Source organism: Hoplias malabaricus, chromosome 3, assembly GCF_029633855.1.
Source record: "Hoplias malabaricus isolate fHopMal1 chromosome 3, fHopMal1.hap1, whole genome shotgun sequence".
Classification (NCBI taxonomy): domain Eukaryota; kingdom Metazoa; phylum Chordata; class Actinopteri; order Characiformes; family Erythrinidae; genus Hoplias; species Hoplias malabaricus.
The window spans coordinates 39,565,643-39,581,840 of NC_089802.1; the positions used below are offsets into that span (position 1 = coordinate 39,565,643).

General features: G+C 39.8%; 1 protein-coding gene and 1 pseudogene across 1 annotated transcript; both read left to right on the forward strand.

The window, feature by feature from the left end:
* Positions 1–9,140: 9,140 nt before the first annotated feature.
* Positions 9,141–10,011, forward strand: LOC136691434 (odorant receptor 131-2-like; annotated as a pseudogene).
* A 4,423-nt stretch (positions 10,012–14,434) lies between these two features.
* LOC136691435 (odorant receptor 131-2-like) lies at positions 14,435–15,361 on the forward strand. The gene has a single exon (XM_066663996.1). The coding sequence runs from the start codon at positions 14,435–14,437 to the stop codon at positions 15,359–15,361; it is 927 nt and encodes a 308-aa protein (XP_066520093.1).
* Positions 15,362–16,198: the final 837 nt, after the last annotated feature.

A 16,198-nucleotide genomic window follows, 5' to 3' on the forward strand; every position in this document is an offset into this window, starting at 1 on the left:
ACTCACTGTATTTCCACGTCGGACAAACTTGCTTCCACTCCCACCAGGTCTCCACCCTTGTCTCACATTCATCCATCAGGGGGGCTGAATGCACGCTGAACTCCTCACCAAAGAGATCTGAGTTCACCTCCCTGTTTAGCCTTTATGGGCATGGTCTGTGGACTGTTAAGTTGTATTAGTGAAAAAGGAAAAACATTCTACAGGTTTGCAACTCCTAAAGTGATTTTCTTTGTGATATTAAATTTACTGACTCACTTGTGTGATTGTTTTCTACTAATACAAATTCTACTGTCACAGTTGCTCGGGTAGCAGGCAAATGGCAGAAAAACAACAGAGCATTCATTCATTCGTTCATTGTCTGTAACCCTTATCCAGGTCAGGGCAGCGGTGGGTCCAGAGCCTACCCAAAATCTGGCTTCCTCTTTGCACTGTAGAGTTTCAGCTGGCAACGGCGGATGGCACATTGTGTTCACTGACAATGCTTTCTGGAAGTATTCCAGAGCCCATTCTGTTATTTCCTTGACAGTGGAATTCCTGTTTGAGGTGCAGTGATGTTTAAGGGCCCGGAGATCACGAGCATCCAGTAGAGGTTTTCTGCCTTTACCCTTACGCACAGCAATTGTTCCAGATTCTCTGATTCTTTTGATGATGTTATGCAGGGTTGATGATGATAGCTTAAAAGCCTTTGCTATCTTTCTGCACAACAATGATGGAATTTGTGATCCTCTTACCATCTTGGCTTCAGAGAGACACTGACACTCTGAGAAGCTCTTTTTATACCCAATCATCCAGCTGTTCGTTATATGGTCAATTTTCTTTTTCCAGCCACTTATTGCTACTTGTCCCAACTTTTTTGGGATTTGTTGACACTGTGAAATTTTGAATCAACATATTTTTCCTTTAAAATGTTACATTTACTCAGATTAAACTTTTGATCTGTCATCTATGTTGATAGAAAATCTATGCTGAACAGAAAGTGGTGATGGTTTGTTAATCAGCAGGAAATGGCACGCTTTTCAAGTAAAAACATTGTATAACAGGAAAAAGGTTTATTCTCATCAGAACCATTTGGACTTGGGCTTCTGTCCAACCTTCTGATATTTTCAAATGAAGTGTTTTAAAATAGCTATTTTAGAACTTAGAAATACAAACCGGATTCCAAAAAAGTTGGGACACTAAACAAATTGTGAATAAAAACTGAATGCAATGATGTGGAGGTGCCAACATCTAATATTTTATTCAGAATAGAACACAAATCACAGATTAAAAGTTTAAACTGAGAGAATGTATCATTTTAAGGGAAAAATATGTTGTTTCAGAATTTGATGGCGTCAACAAACCCCAAAAAAGTTGGGACAAGGCCATTTTTTACCACTGTGTGGCATCCCCCCTTCTTACAATACTCAACAGACGTCTGGGGACAGAGGAGACCAGTTTCTCAAGTTTAGAAATAGGAATGCTCTCCCATTAATGTCTGATACAGGCCTCTAACAGTTCAATCGTCTTGGACCTTCTTGGTCGCACCTTCCTCTTTATGATGCACCAAATGTTCTCTATAGGTGAAAGATCTGGACTGCAGGCTGGCCATTTCAGTACCTAGATCTTTCTCCTATGTAGCCATGATGTTGTGATTGCTGCAGAATATGGTCTGGCATTATCTTGTTGAAAAATGCAGGGTCTTCCCTGAAAGAGATGATGTCTAGATGGGAGCATATGTTTTTCTAGAACCTGAACATAGTTCTCTGCATTAATGGTGCCTTTCCAGACATGCAAGCTGCCCATGCCACAAGCACTCATGCAACCCCATACCATCAGTGATGCAGGCTTCTGAACGGAGAGTTGATAACAACTTGGGTTATCCTTGTTCTCTCTGGTCCGGATGACATGGCGTCTCAGTGTCCCATGATGAACTTCAAATTGCTTGTGGAGCTTGCTCAGAAATGGCTTCCTCTTTGCACTGAGTTTCAGCTGGCAACGGCGGATGGCACAGTGGATTGTGTTCACTGACAATGCTTTCTGGAAGTATTCCTGAGCCCATTCTGTTATTTCCTTGAGAGTGGCATGTCAGTTTGAGGTGCAGTGACGTTTAAGGGCCCGGAGATCACGAGCATCCAGTAGAGTTTTACGGCCTTGACCGGAATCTTTTGATGATGTTATGCACAGTTGATGATGATAACTTAAAAGTCTTTGCTATTTTACGCTGGGTAACACCATTCTGCTATTGCTGCATTATCTTTCTGCGCAACAATGGTGGAATTGATGATCCTCTTACCATCTTGGCTTCAGAGAGACACTGACACTCTGAGAAGCACTTTTTATACCCAATCATGTTGTCAATTGACCTAATTAGTGTTAATTGGTCTTCCAGCTGTCCGTTATATGCTCAATTTCCTTTTTCCAGCCACTTATTGCTACTTGTTCCAACAGATTTGGGATTTGTTGACACTGTGAAATTTTGAATCAACATATTTTTCCTTTAAAATGTTACATTTACTCAGATTAAACTTTTGATCTGTCATCTATGTTCTATTATGAATAAAATATTGACATTTGCCATCTCCACATCATTGCATTCAGTTTTTATTCACAATTTGTTTAGTGTCCCAACTTTTTTGGAATCCGGTTTGTAAAAATTTTGTTCTTCCTTTTTTGTGCGTAATTGATATGATTTTGATTGTATGTTTTCTAGATGGATTTTGTTGTTTTTTTGTTTTGTTTTGGATTTTAAAGGTTAACAAAAAAATGTTGTTTGAGATAATGTTGAGACTGATTACGCAGGTATTTTAGTTGTTGTGCTTAATATAGTGGGATGGTGTCACGCCTTGGTTCTGTCATGTGTCTGTTTTTCTCCACCATGTGTTCTTGCACATGGTTCTGTTTATTATTGTTCATGTCTTCACCCAAGTCCCACTCCTCCTCAGTCTCCATCTGTGTCTCCTTTGTAATCCTGCCCCTCGTTATCTGTCTCAGGTGTCCTTGTGTGTATTTAATTTCCTTTGTCTCAGAGTCCCTTTGTTGGACATTCGCTTATCGATTTGCTTCCACTTGTATGTGAGTATGGTCAGTCTGCTCCTTCCTTGTGCTTAGTGTACTTGTTTGATTTGTCTGTTCCTCTCTATTAGTCTGCTCAGTTCTCCCTGTCTAGGTCTGTATGTATCTGTCTCACTGTCTAGGTCTGTATGTATCTGTTTACCAGTTTAGGTCTGTATCTCTCTCTCTAGTCTAGGTCTCTGTTTAACTCTCCCTGTCTAGGTCTCTGTTTAGTTCTCTTTGTCAAGGTTAGTCTCTCTTGCTCTCTCTGTCTGTTTAGTTCCCTTTGTTTAGGTTTGTCTGTTTAGCTCTCCCTGTAAAGTCTTTCTGTCCAGGTCTTCTGCTTTAGTATCTCTATTTTGTTATCTTTTGTTTAAATAAAGTTTGTGTTATTTGCATTTGCATCTGCCTCTGTCAGTCTTCCTGGTCATCACAGAATGTCCAACCAAATAAAAGGACGCAGCTAACACAGACAATTCTTTTGAGGAGGCTGTGAGATGGAGTAGCCGGCTCCAGCAGATTCACGCCAGAGTTGCTCAGTGCCTACAAGAAGAGTCAATTTATGGACAGGGTGTCCAGTGTAAGGCAGAGCTGGCGAAAGCAGTGTGCTGGAGTCTCCCCCTCAATGGAAGACTACCCCCTAAGGCCCGGGGAATTTTTTATTTTTTATTTTTGGGGGGTGTTTGAGGGTTGGTGCTATTAGCCTCAAACCTCAGGACAAAGGGGGTGAGGCTAACAGCAACATACTTCCTGGGGATATTTGGTTGAGGAAGTCCCTCATGAGTGCACCCATCAGACCTCCTAAACCCTCAACAGCTCCAACACATGCCCAGCGAGCAGCCCAATTCCTGCCTCCGTGGATGTCATTACCGGGCCCCCTGCCTCCTTGGACTTAGCATGGCTTAATGCTTGCCTGAAAACACTTCAAAGGTGACTCCTCGCTCCTGTACCACTGAAGGCGGCACCTGCCACTCCTGTCACTAAGATGGTGGTGAACCCTGCCACTCCTATCCCTTCAAAGGCGGCAAACCCCACCGCTCCTGATCCTGTGATGGTGGCCCCTGCCACCTCTGTTTGTGTCCCTAGATCTGTCCCAGGGACTTCGGAGTCAATTCCTGGAGCTGTGCCCAGGCTGGCTTCTTAGACATCACCACAAACTTTTGCCAGTCTTGGTCACTCCCCAATTGTTTTGTTCCTCTTTCGGTCCCTGCATTGGTCCCTCTTTCTGTCCATATCCTAGTACCTGTGTCTGGTTTTGTCTCTGTCCCGGTTCCTGGCACTGTGTTGGCGTCAGTCCCTGTGAACGTCCTGGTCCCTGTTCCGCTGCCAAGTCTTGTCCTGTGTCTTCTCTCGTGTCTTCTTACCTGTCTCTTCTCCTGTCCTGTCTCCAGTCTAGTCCCCTGTTTCTAATCATGTCCAGTGTCCAGGCACATGCTCCTGTCCAGTCTTCCGTTTCTGGTCCTGTTCTGTCTCCAGTCTTGTCTCAGTTTCCTACACCTGTTCTGACTCAGTTCATGTCCAGTGTTCAAGCCCAGTCTCCTGTCAAGTCTTGTGTTTCCACTCCAATCCTGTCTAGTCCCCTCCAGTCCGATGTCTTGCGTCCTGTTTCCACTCCAGTTCAGTCTTCTGTCTCCACTCAAGTTTTGTCACCCATCTCTATTTCTGTCTTGTCCCAAGTCCCTTCTCTTGTTCCCTTTCATCAGACGCCTGTCCAGTCTTTTGTTCAGTCCCCTGTCTGGTCTTCGATTTCGTCTCCTGTTTCAGTCTTCTGTCCTGTCCCAAGTCCAGTCTCCTGTTTCCAGTCCTGTCATATCCCCAGCTCCATTTCCTGTGTCTGTTCCTGTCTTATCCTCAGTCCTGTCATTTTTTGGTTTATGTGTTCTGTCTTGTTTTCCAGGCTCCTCTCCTGCACCAGCTCCTGGGGGGTCTAGGTTTGTGTGCCCCGGGAGTTGCGGATTTAGGAGGGGGCATCTGTCACGCCTTGGTTCTGTCATGTGTCTGTTTTCCCCACCATGTGCTCTTGTACATGGTTCTGATTATTATTGTTCATGTCTCTGCCCTAGTCCCGCCTTAGTTCCACCTCCTCGTCAGTGTCTCCATCTGTGTCTCCTTTGTAATCCTGCACCCTCGTTATCTTCCTCAGGTGTCCTTGTGTGTATTTAAGTTCCTTTGTTTCAGACGTCCTTTGTTGGACATTCACTTCTCGATTCGGTTCCCCTTATATGTGAATCTGGTCTATCTGTTCCTTCCTTCCTTGTGCTTCATGGACTTGTTTGGTTTTTCTGTTTCTCTCTAATAGTCTGTTCATCTCTTGCTGTCTAGGTGTCTGTTCAACTCTCTGTTTAGCTCTCTTTGTCAAGTTAGTCTCTCTAGCCCTGTCTGTTTAGGTTTGTCTGTTTAGTTCTCCCTGTAAAGTCTTTCTGTCCAGGTGTTCTGTTTCTGTATCTCTGTTTTATTATCTTTTGTTTAAATAACATTGGTGTTATTTGCATTTGCGTCCACCTCCATCAGTCCACCCTGTCCTGACAGATGGCTAGAAAGTGTTCGAAATTTTTTTCATATATTTTTCAAATTTAAAACTAAAACCAAAGAAATGTTTTTTTTTTTTTTTACATTTAACAGCCATGATTAGGATTCATTTGTATTATATAAACCCACTTCGATTGTAATATCACACTAATATTGTTTTATACAAATTTCTGTCATTGTGTCACAATTAATTATACATTGCAATTTGTACTGTTAATAAAATGTGTCTGATTCTACTCTAGCTCCTTGCACATCAGTTTTTGTCAGTGATCATTGGATAATATGCATTGTTTTGCATTCTGAATTCATATTTTAAAACCAATGTATAATTTTTGTATTATGGTATCTTCATTAATATATGAAATTATTATATGTAAGTAACCAAAAAATTTTTTATTTGAGTTTATAGCATATTCAGCTATTGCCATAATGGTTTATTCTGGTCCTAGTGCTTTTATTATTTTGTTTGTTTTTCAACAATCTTTTTATGTAATTTTTTTTTTAATCTTCAATAGCTGTTTCTCCAAGTTGCTGAAACGCAGGAGCTGAATCTGTGGCCACGCCCAAATACATGACCCCATAATGAGGCTTTTACCTACTATTATAATGCCTTTTCACTTTAATGCATCACTTAGATGCCTTCTAAGCTCCATGTTTAACCTAAATGCCCTGAGTTGTTTTGTTTAGGACATTCCACTGCCATGTCTCTATCCTCCAGCTCTGAAAAAGCTTTTGGAATCTTTACCAAATCTAAAAGATGTAGAAAAGTAAAAAGACATACTTACACGGACAGCCCTGGGACATGGGACCCTTATGGCTGCAGACAGTAGTGTGAAGCTGAGCAGCATTTGGCAGAGAGGGAGGTCAGCTTGCAGTTAACATTGTGTTCTACACAGACTGCTTTTTGTATTCTCTCTACCATTTGCAGCTGGAGCTGGGGTCTGTAGCGCTATCCACGTCTGGCACTGAAGGAGATGCCACAGACCTAGATTCACCTGTCTTGGCTATAACTACATATGTTAAGTGTAAGACTAATACGTTTGTTGTTTAAATTGATGCTGTCACCCATTAATGTGCATGTTTGAAACACTCAGAGGGTGGGATCCCACAAAAAATTGAGGGTTTACACACACTGAAATATTGACATTATTCAAACCAATTAAGAATATTTCTGAAGAGCCTATTTTTCTGTTTTCTTGTTTCAGTTTCAGATGACCAGAAGTTGTGCAAACTCTGTGGATAATCATCTTGTGAATTTGGGGAGGACATGGTTGCATACCAGCAGATGACAGATGATTTCAAAATAGATTGGTGTGTGAAAGCTGGACTGTTGTCTTCATCATGTACTCATCTCAGGGGCTGAAAAGTTGGAACTTCGTGAAAGCTTCAATACCTGTGTCCTCCATGGGCTGATGAGAGATTGTGAGTAACATGCTCTTCCTGTATGTGGCTGGCATGGACTTTCACATTAATTCCAGGTGTTTCATACTGTGGGGACCATGCTGACTGCTGTGGCATAGGTTAAGCATTTGCAATATGGCTTTCTAATGCTCCATAGACATTCGTGCTAAAGCTATCTCATGCCAGCTGCTGCTGGAATGATGCTGCTTATGTTTCTTAGAGATATTCCAGATAGAGTCCAGAACCATCTTGGCCCTGAACTAGGTATGTGATCACAGGCAATGAATGAGGCAGTCATGAGTCATATAACATTATGGTAGTTCTATATGCAACTGTGGTTATGTAAATAGTTGATAACTGACAGGGTTCATTGTCACCTTGGGTTGTGTGAACCCAGGTCCTGGATGAAGTACAATATGTGCCAGCAGTTCAAAAAATACATGGTTACACTTTGGGTCACATGGGTGATTTTGTTGGGATATAAACTCTGTTCTCTGAGGCATGGTAGAGGAACTTCATTTTAGCAGTGCCCTAGCAGTCATAGTTTACGTTAAGTAACTTGCATTCACAAGTTTAAACACCATTCACTATCATTAGCTGAAAAAAGGGAGTAGGGGTTGGTGATATGGCCCTAAATTAATATCACAATATTTCAGGGTATATTGGCAATGATTATATTTTTGACGATATAAAAACGCTGAAAAATACTTGTATTCATTTTCAAAACAGACTATTGCAACAATATAAGTCAGTGTTATATTAATATGAATTATATTCAATTAAATATATTGAATATATATGAATAATATTAAAGGCTTCATTAATTTCTAACTTAATTCCATGGTTTATTGTACATAACCAAACTATCTCCACAAGCCACTCCACTTTTTTGGAGCAAATTCCTCCAACTCAGAGCCACTTTCCACCTTACTTCAGTGTGGCTAAACAACTCATGTAAAGAATGGATGCCGTATTATGGGTAATTGCATGACGTCATTGCTCAAACAAGTCTGAATATAACTAATATCACGACATAGATTTTTTTATTTTTTAACGTTTTAAAAAGTATGATAATATTATTGTGAACGATACAATATGGCGCAAACCTAAAAGGGATTTACGACTAGATTACTACTATGGCTGTCTCAGATAATGAAAAGCATGATGGTAAGCAGATAAATTTAAATGACAAGTATGTCTCACATTTTAGGCAGCTCTTTTCCTAAGATGTGGTTTTTTTTTTGTTTTTTTTTTGCAATGGCTATAACAACACTCAAATTGAGGCATCACTTTGTCTGTGACGGTGTACCAACAAATCATTTTTTTTTGTAAATAGTATATTATAAAACAAATATCCCCAGTTCTAAATTAGTCTAACAGCCCTAAATGTTTTGTACATTAGTCTAAAATACAAATACAGATACAAACATCCCTAAAAGATATCTACACAAAATTGTCCATTCCTGCTTGTATGAAAGAAGAACAGAGAAGGTAGGTAACATTTAAATGTCCTAATTGTGATAATGCTTAGCAACAATATTCAAATTTGAACAATTAAAATAATAATTTATTGTTTCAAATAATTTATTTAAACTTAAAGTAAATGAAATTAATCTTCAGTAAAAGTGATATTTGGTAATAAATTACACTAGGTGATGAATTTCTGATCTTCAGTGCTGACGTTAATTATCTGAAATATTTTTTGCATTTGTTTAAGACTTGTTGTTCCTCTGTTTAATCACTAGGTCAGCTGCTTTTGTTAAAGAAATTCTATCATACTATTAAGATATTACCTCTAATTTACACCAGTGCAATACAATATTAGAAATTAAGATTTTGCATTTATTCACTCAAATATAAAGTGTTGTGTGCTGCTTGTATAATTCTCAGGGTTAGAAGTACTTGTTTACATTCTGTGGTCTGTTGAAATTAGTCCCATGCCAAAAACCCAGCTCCTTCCCACACAATTTATACATCAAAAATCCGCCCACACACTACTCACTTAAACTATATAAACCACTCAGTCAGCCTCTGTTTGGACTAACTGTACCAGGAAGCCAGCCTGTCTGCTTTTTTATTTTTTGTCTCCAAAGACTTCACTCCGGAAGTTTTTCCACACCTCACGCACAATGAACTCATCACTGTTTCTGCTCGGCACCTCAGGTTTTGAAAAATAATGATCTGCAATCATTATTATTTTAGGATTTTCCATAATCTGTATCAATGGGACATTTGTTTTCACAATCTTCAGAAGTTCTATCTTCTACAGAGATCCAAGATATATTTTGTACGTGCATTTAGTCATGAATGACATTCTTATGGTCGGTGTCTCAGTGAGTCTGTGTAATATCATTTAGCTTGCAAAATGTAAACTTATGCGTCTGTTACTTGTTACTCTTCATAGCCTCAACAACTCACAAGAACACACCACTGAACTTGGCTGGAATGGCAGTAGAGCGCTACATTGCCATCTGTAAACCTCTGCATCACCCTCAGATCTGTACAGTGCGCAGAACCTATGTCCTCATCTGTTTAATATGGGGAGCTGGATTCATTCCGTCTCTGACAGACTTAATTATTGCCCGCATCATTCGTCCTTTTTCCATTTTTGACAGCATCACTTACTGTGCGTCATCATTTCTGTACAGCTCTCTTTACCATGAGCAGAAAAACATGGCTGTACAGTGCATTTATATGTCACTTGTATGGATTATTATTGTTTTCACCTATTGCAGAGTGCTGGTCACAGCTAGAAATATGTCAACGGACAAAGTGTCAGCTAAAAAGGCCCAGAGCACCATTCTTTTGCACGGAGTGCAGCTGTTGCTTTGTATGTTGTCCTACACCACTCCTGTGCTTGACATCATTCTTGTCCTTATCATCCCAACTCAGAAAAGAAATATTGTATTTTGTACATACTTGCTCACAAACATTGTTCCACGGCTGCTGAGCCCTTTGATTTACGGCATTAGAGATCAAACATTTGTCAAACACATGAGAAAAAACTTCCTAGGAAAAATATTCATTGTGAAAATTGAATCATACAAATAATGACTGTGGAAATATCATGGTTTTGGGTCATATAAAATGGTCACTGCACATTTAGCTGCATGGTTAATTTAAAATAGCTGTTTAATGTATATTTTCACTAAGATAAATAGTTGAAAATGTTATTTTTAAAAAATATTTTCTCAAAGTTGCTTGTATTTCAAACTACTAAATACTAATCTCATTATAGACAGATGTTTGTATAAAGATACTGTGTATGATATTGGTTCCAAAATTCATCCCTCTTCAGTGTATTAAACCTCCAGCTGTGCATAAACTTTAATATTCATATATTGGGTTGTATTAGATGAATGATATGATATTCTTTAACATATCAAATATGTTTATGATGTGATCAAGGAACATGTCATATGTCAAATTGCCAACAAGTGGAAAATGCAAATAGGATGTGAACTAATGTGCTAATTCACATGCTATAATCCTATCAGCCAAAATATTGAAATTACCTGCTTGTTTCTATACTCATCCTGTTTATCAACTCCACTTACCATGCAGAGCAACATAGGTTTACAGTCTATAATTGTGTGGATATATACACATGGTCAGTGGAGCAGGATAAAATCAAATATAGGAACAAGGAAATTGTTTTAATGTTATGGCTGATTTATATCTGTATGTGGCAAGTATATAAATACATATTGCTAATCCATGCTTAAAACATGAATAACATTGTTTATCTCCCCTTTTACATGCCAACCTCCAACTCCTCCACATTGGATCATATGGATATGGATAATTATCCATAGGAATAGGCTTTGAAACCAGCTGTTCTGAACAGGGTTGTTTATGGTGTATTTCCACTGCCTGGAACCTACTGGATTCAACTAGGCTCAGCTGTTTAGCTTTTCCACTGGCCAAATCTGGTCCTGGTCCCTGGAACCAGGTACTTTTTCAGTCCCTGCTCGTGCCAGGTTCAAACAGTGCAGAGTAGTCCTAAATGGTGAATGTAAACCCTGCAGAGCGCTGACTGGCCAGAGAGACCTATCAATCACTATAAAATGCATAGCTCATTCAAATCCAGCACAAAAGGCCGCTTCTAAAATCTCTTAAATTATTTTTATCAGACTTACAACAGCAGCTTGTAACTTTACCTTCATGTGTTTTGAAGAGGTTTAAATGCTCTTTGGGCCAATAGTCAATGGAAATCTACAGCTAAAGCTGAATATACAACAAGGAAAACTGATCTGTGAGATCTGGGTTGCGGAGACACGTCAGTTAAAAAAACAAAACAAAAAACAGCACACGAATAGACAATAAGTAAACACTGCCTAAATATACCAGCATTATTATTGTGGTTTTCAAAGCCTACTATTCCCATTAGACATGCAGTCAAGTAAAGTAGAGATGAGCCTGACCCATGCAGTTGAAAAGCACCATTTGACAGGGGGGGAATGCTGCAGTGCAGTTAGGTTTTTGTGGTATTTTTATAAAAGCATGACACAAATATTTTATCAAGACCCCAAAATTCGCTTGTGAAAAAGTGGTACAATATGTGCCATTTAAGCCTTGTGATCCTCTTCAAAATCCACACACAAGTGGGGGAAGCAAAGCATTCACTGGCTAAAATGTGAAATGTTGTAAAACTGTAATAGGCATGTTTGAGCTTGGCTTGTATAATTTACAGGATTAGAAGTACAGCGCCCTCCATAATTATTGGCACCCCTGGTTAAGAAGTGTTCTTTGGCTTCTAATAAACTCTTTGTTTCATAAAAGTAATATAGGACAACAATGCAAAAAAAGAGAAAAATCTAAGCTTTAATTCAAGTGCCTTTATTTGGTGGGAAAAAATTACTCATTAAAAAATAAATCTTTTGAATTAAATCATCCATTCATTCATTCTGTATCCCTTATCCAGTTCAGGGTCATGGTGGGTCCAGAGCCTACCTGGAATCACTGGGCGCAAGACAGGAACACACCCTGGAGGGTGCACCAGTCTTTCACAGGGAGACGCACACACACACACACACATTCACACCTACGGACACTTTTGTGTCACCAATCCACCAGTGTGTGTTTTTGGAGTGTGGGAGGAAACCGGAGCACCTGGAGAAAAACCATGCAGACACAGCAAGAACACACCACATTCCTCATAGACAGTCACCTGGAGGAAACCCATGCAGATACAGGGAGAACACACCACACTCCTCACAGAGAGTCACCAGGAGGAAACCCAACGCAGACACAGGGAGAACACACCACACTCCTCACAGACTGTCACCCAGAGGAAACCCATGCAGACACAGGGAGAACAAACCACACTCCTCACAGACAGTAACCCGGAGGAAAGCCACGCAGACACAGGGAGAACACACCACAGTCCTCACAATCACCCAGAGGAAACCCATGCAGACACAGGGAGAACACACCACACTCCCCACAGACAGTCACCCGGAGGAAACCCACGCAGACACAGGGAGAACACACCACACTCCTCACAGACAGTCACCAGAAGGAAACCCACACAGACACAGGGAGAACAAACCACACTCCTCACAGACAGTCACCCGGAGGAAATCCAGGCAGACACAGGGAGAACACACCACACTCCTCACAGACAGTGACCTGGAGGAAACCCACGCGGACAACACACTAAACTCCTCACAGACAGTCACCCGGAGCAGGACTCAAACTCACAACCTCCAGGTCCCTGGAGCTGTGTGACTCTGACACCTACCTGCTGCACCACCGTGATGCCCTGAATGAAATCATGTGTGCCACAATTATTGGCACCCCTGGTGATAGTACTTTGTACAACCTCCCTTTGCCAACAAGACAGCACATAATCTTCTCCTATAACTCTTCACAAGATGGGAGAATATGGAAGAGGGATCATCGACCATTCCTCTTTGCACAATCTCTCTAAATCCTGCAAAGTCCTGGGTCTTCTCCTATGCACTCTCCTCTTCAGTTCACCCCACAGGTTTTCTATTGGGTTGAGGTCTGGGGACTAAGATGGCCATGAGAGGAGCTTGATTTTGTGCCCTGTGAACCATTTTTGAGTAGATTTGACCACATGTTTAGGGTCAATATTTTGTTGAAAGACCCAGTGATGACCCATCTTCAGACTTCGGGCAGAAGCCACCAGATTCTGATTCAAAATGTCATGATATTTCAAAGAGTTCATGATCCCATGTGTACTTACAAGGTTCCCAGGTCATTTGGAGGAGAAACAGGCTCACAACATCTCTGATCCTCCCCCAAACTTAACAGTGGGCAAGAGGTGTTTTTCTGCATACTCATCCTTGGTGTTATGCCAGAGAGTTTGTTGCCAAAAAGCCCTATCTTGGTCTCATCTGACCAAAGCACACTGTCCCAGTTAGAATCTCAGTACTGCTTGGCAAACTCCACCCATTTACTCTTATGAGTATAACTCAGAAAAGGCTTTCTCCGTGCATGCCTCCCAAACAGTTTGTTGGCATATAGATAGCACCTGATGGTTGTCTGGGAGACCTCGTAACCCCAAGATGCTACCATTTGATTCAATCTTCTTACAATGAGCTTTGGACAACTTTTTACTTCTCTTTCCATCCTTCTCACTGTGTGTGTGGCAAGATACACTTGCATCATCTTCCAGGCGTGTTTGTCACAGTTCCAGGTGTTTTAAAATTTTTGATGATTGCTCTGACTGTAGATAAGGGCATCTGCAGGTGAGTGGCTGTTTTCTTGTAGCCATTGCCTGATTTATAAGGTCTACACACATCTGCCTTTACTTGAATAGTGTGTTCTCTTGTCTTTCCCATGTTTAAGTGTGAGTAAGAGGAATAGGCCTCTGTGTAACAACGTATTTATACCCCAGGGAAACAGATGATGAATTACTAATTAAAGGTTCCTAGATACTTTGATACACTTTATACACTACAGGAGAAATGACATAAATGGTTCAAATACATTTATTTCCAAGAAGTTGTTAAGGGTGTCAATAATTGTGGAACAGGTCATTTTATGGAAAATAATTATTTCTTTGTCAGTATTATTTCTTTATTTTAATTTTTTTTTCACTTGATTTGAAGGTTGATTTTTTTCTCATTTTTTTCAGAGTGAGATTATGCATCATGCATTTTTTTTTACACTTTTAACATATTTTAACTAGGGGTGCTAATACTTATGGAGGGCGCTGTACATCTTCGCATTCCGTGGTCTATTCAAATCAGTCAAATGCCAAACCTCCAGCTCCTCCTCACACACCTCCTACGTCAAAAATCTACTCACACAATGCTTACTTATATAAATTTCAGCTAAATTACAAAAGAGTTCAGCTCTATAGTGACTAATTGCACCAAGAAGCCAGTCTTTGGATGTTTTCATTTAATTCTGTTTATCTCAGTGGATTACACCTGAAGGAAAAAAAAACTTCCTTTTCCAGAGCCTTCTTTCTCTCTGAAGACTTCACTCTTGGTGTGTTGCAATGAACTCATCACTGAATCAACTTGGCACACCAGGGTTTGGGGAATTTGTCAGAATCCCAATCATTTTTATTTTAGGATTTTCCATAATCTGTATCAATGGGACATTTGTTTTCACATTCTTCAAAAGTTCTGTCTTCTACAGAGATCCAAGATATATTTTGTATGTGCATTTAGTCATTAATGACGTTCTCATGGTCGGTGTCTCAGTGACTTTGTATATAATGTCATTTAGCTTGCAAAATGTAAACTTATGCGTCTGTTGCTTGTTACTCTTCATAGCCTCAACAACTCACAAGAACACACCACTGAACTTGGCTGGAATGGCAGTAGAGCGCTACATTGCCATCTGTAAACCTCTGCATCACCCTCAGATCTGTACAGTGCGCAGAACCTATGTCCTCATCTGTTTAATATGGGAAGCTGGATTCATTCCGTCTCTGACAGACTTAATTATTGCCCGCATCATTCGTCCTTTTTCCATTTTCGACAGCATCACTTACTGTGCGCCATCATTTCTGTACAGCTCTCTTTACCATGAGCAGAAAAACATGGCTGTACAGTGCATTTATATGTCACTTGTATGGATTATTATTGTTTTCACCTATTGCAGAGTGCTGGTCACAGCTAGAAAAATGTCAACGGACAAAGTGTCAGCTAAAAAGGCCCAGAGCACCATTCTTTTGCACGGAGTGCAGCTGTTGCTTTGTATGTTGTCCTACACCACTCCTGTGCTTGACATCATTCTTGTCCTTATCATCCCAACTCAGAAAAGAAATATTGTATTTTGTACATACTTGCTCACAAACATTGTTCCACGGCTGCTGAGCCCTTTGATTTACGGCATTAGAGATCAAACATTTGTCAAACACATGAGAAAAAACTTCCTAGGAAAAATATTAGTTGTGAAAATTGAATCATACAAATAATGACTGTGGAAATATCATGGTTTTGGGGCATATGGAATGGTCAGTTACATGGTGGATTTTAAATAGGCATGTATTGCATATATTTATTCAAATACAAAATTGTATTATTTCAGTATTTCCTCAAAGTTGCTTGTGTTTTAAAATAGTAAAGTCTGATCTCATTTGACATAACCTTCAGCGCATTAAACCACAAATAATGCATAAACTTTCATAATCACATACTGGTTTGAATCAGCTCCAAGGTATAATATTTCTGATGATATTATATTCCTTCATGATGTGATACTTTCCCCTTGGAATTTTTTTTTAGATCTTCCTGACATGTTTATCAAAATTGATCATATTGAACTATTCTGTGGCAACTATTGCGAGATGTGTCTTTTTTTACTTAACTTTAACTTTACTGGAGAAGGAATAAACCTTAATATCTTTCAATGGAAGTCAATATAAAAAGATATTTTCACGAGTAATTTTGGAGCATTTCTATATGCCCTTTTATCATGAAATTTTCAAACATTCTGAATGACAGCTCCCTTGTTCAAATAATGTAGTAAACCAAACATCTACAGAAATTGAGATACATGTTTTTAATTGGAAGACAAAAATATCCTTTAAGTTTTGTATTCACTGTGTCCAAAATAACTTCCCAATAACTATTCCCGATGTTACTGTTTATAGAGTGCACTAGTAAAAGGAACTGTATTCAGCAGGGTAGGGAATTATTTTGGACACTATCTCGTGGATTTTTACAAAACAGCACAGTGTCTTATGGGTATCCATTATTTAGTGTTGTACACTGCTTTATGAGGTGCAGTGTGGAACTTTCTTGAGTTCACA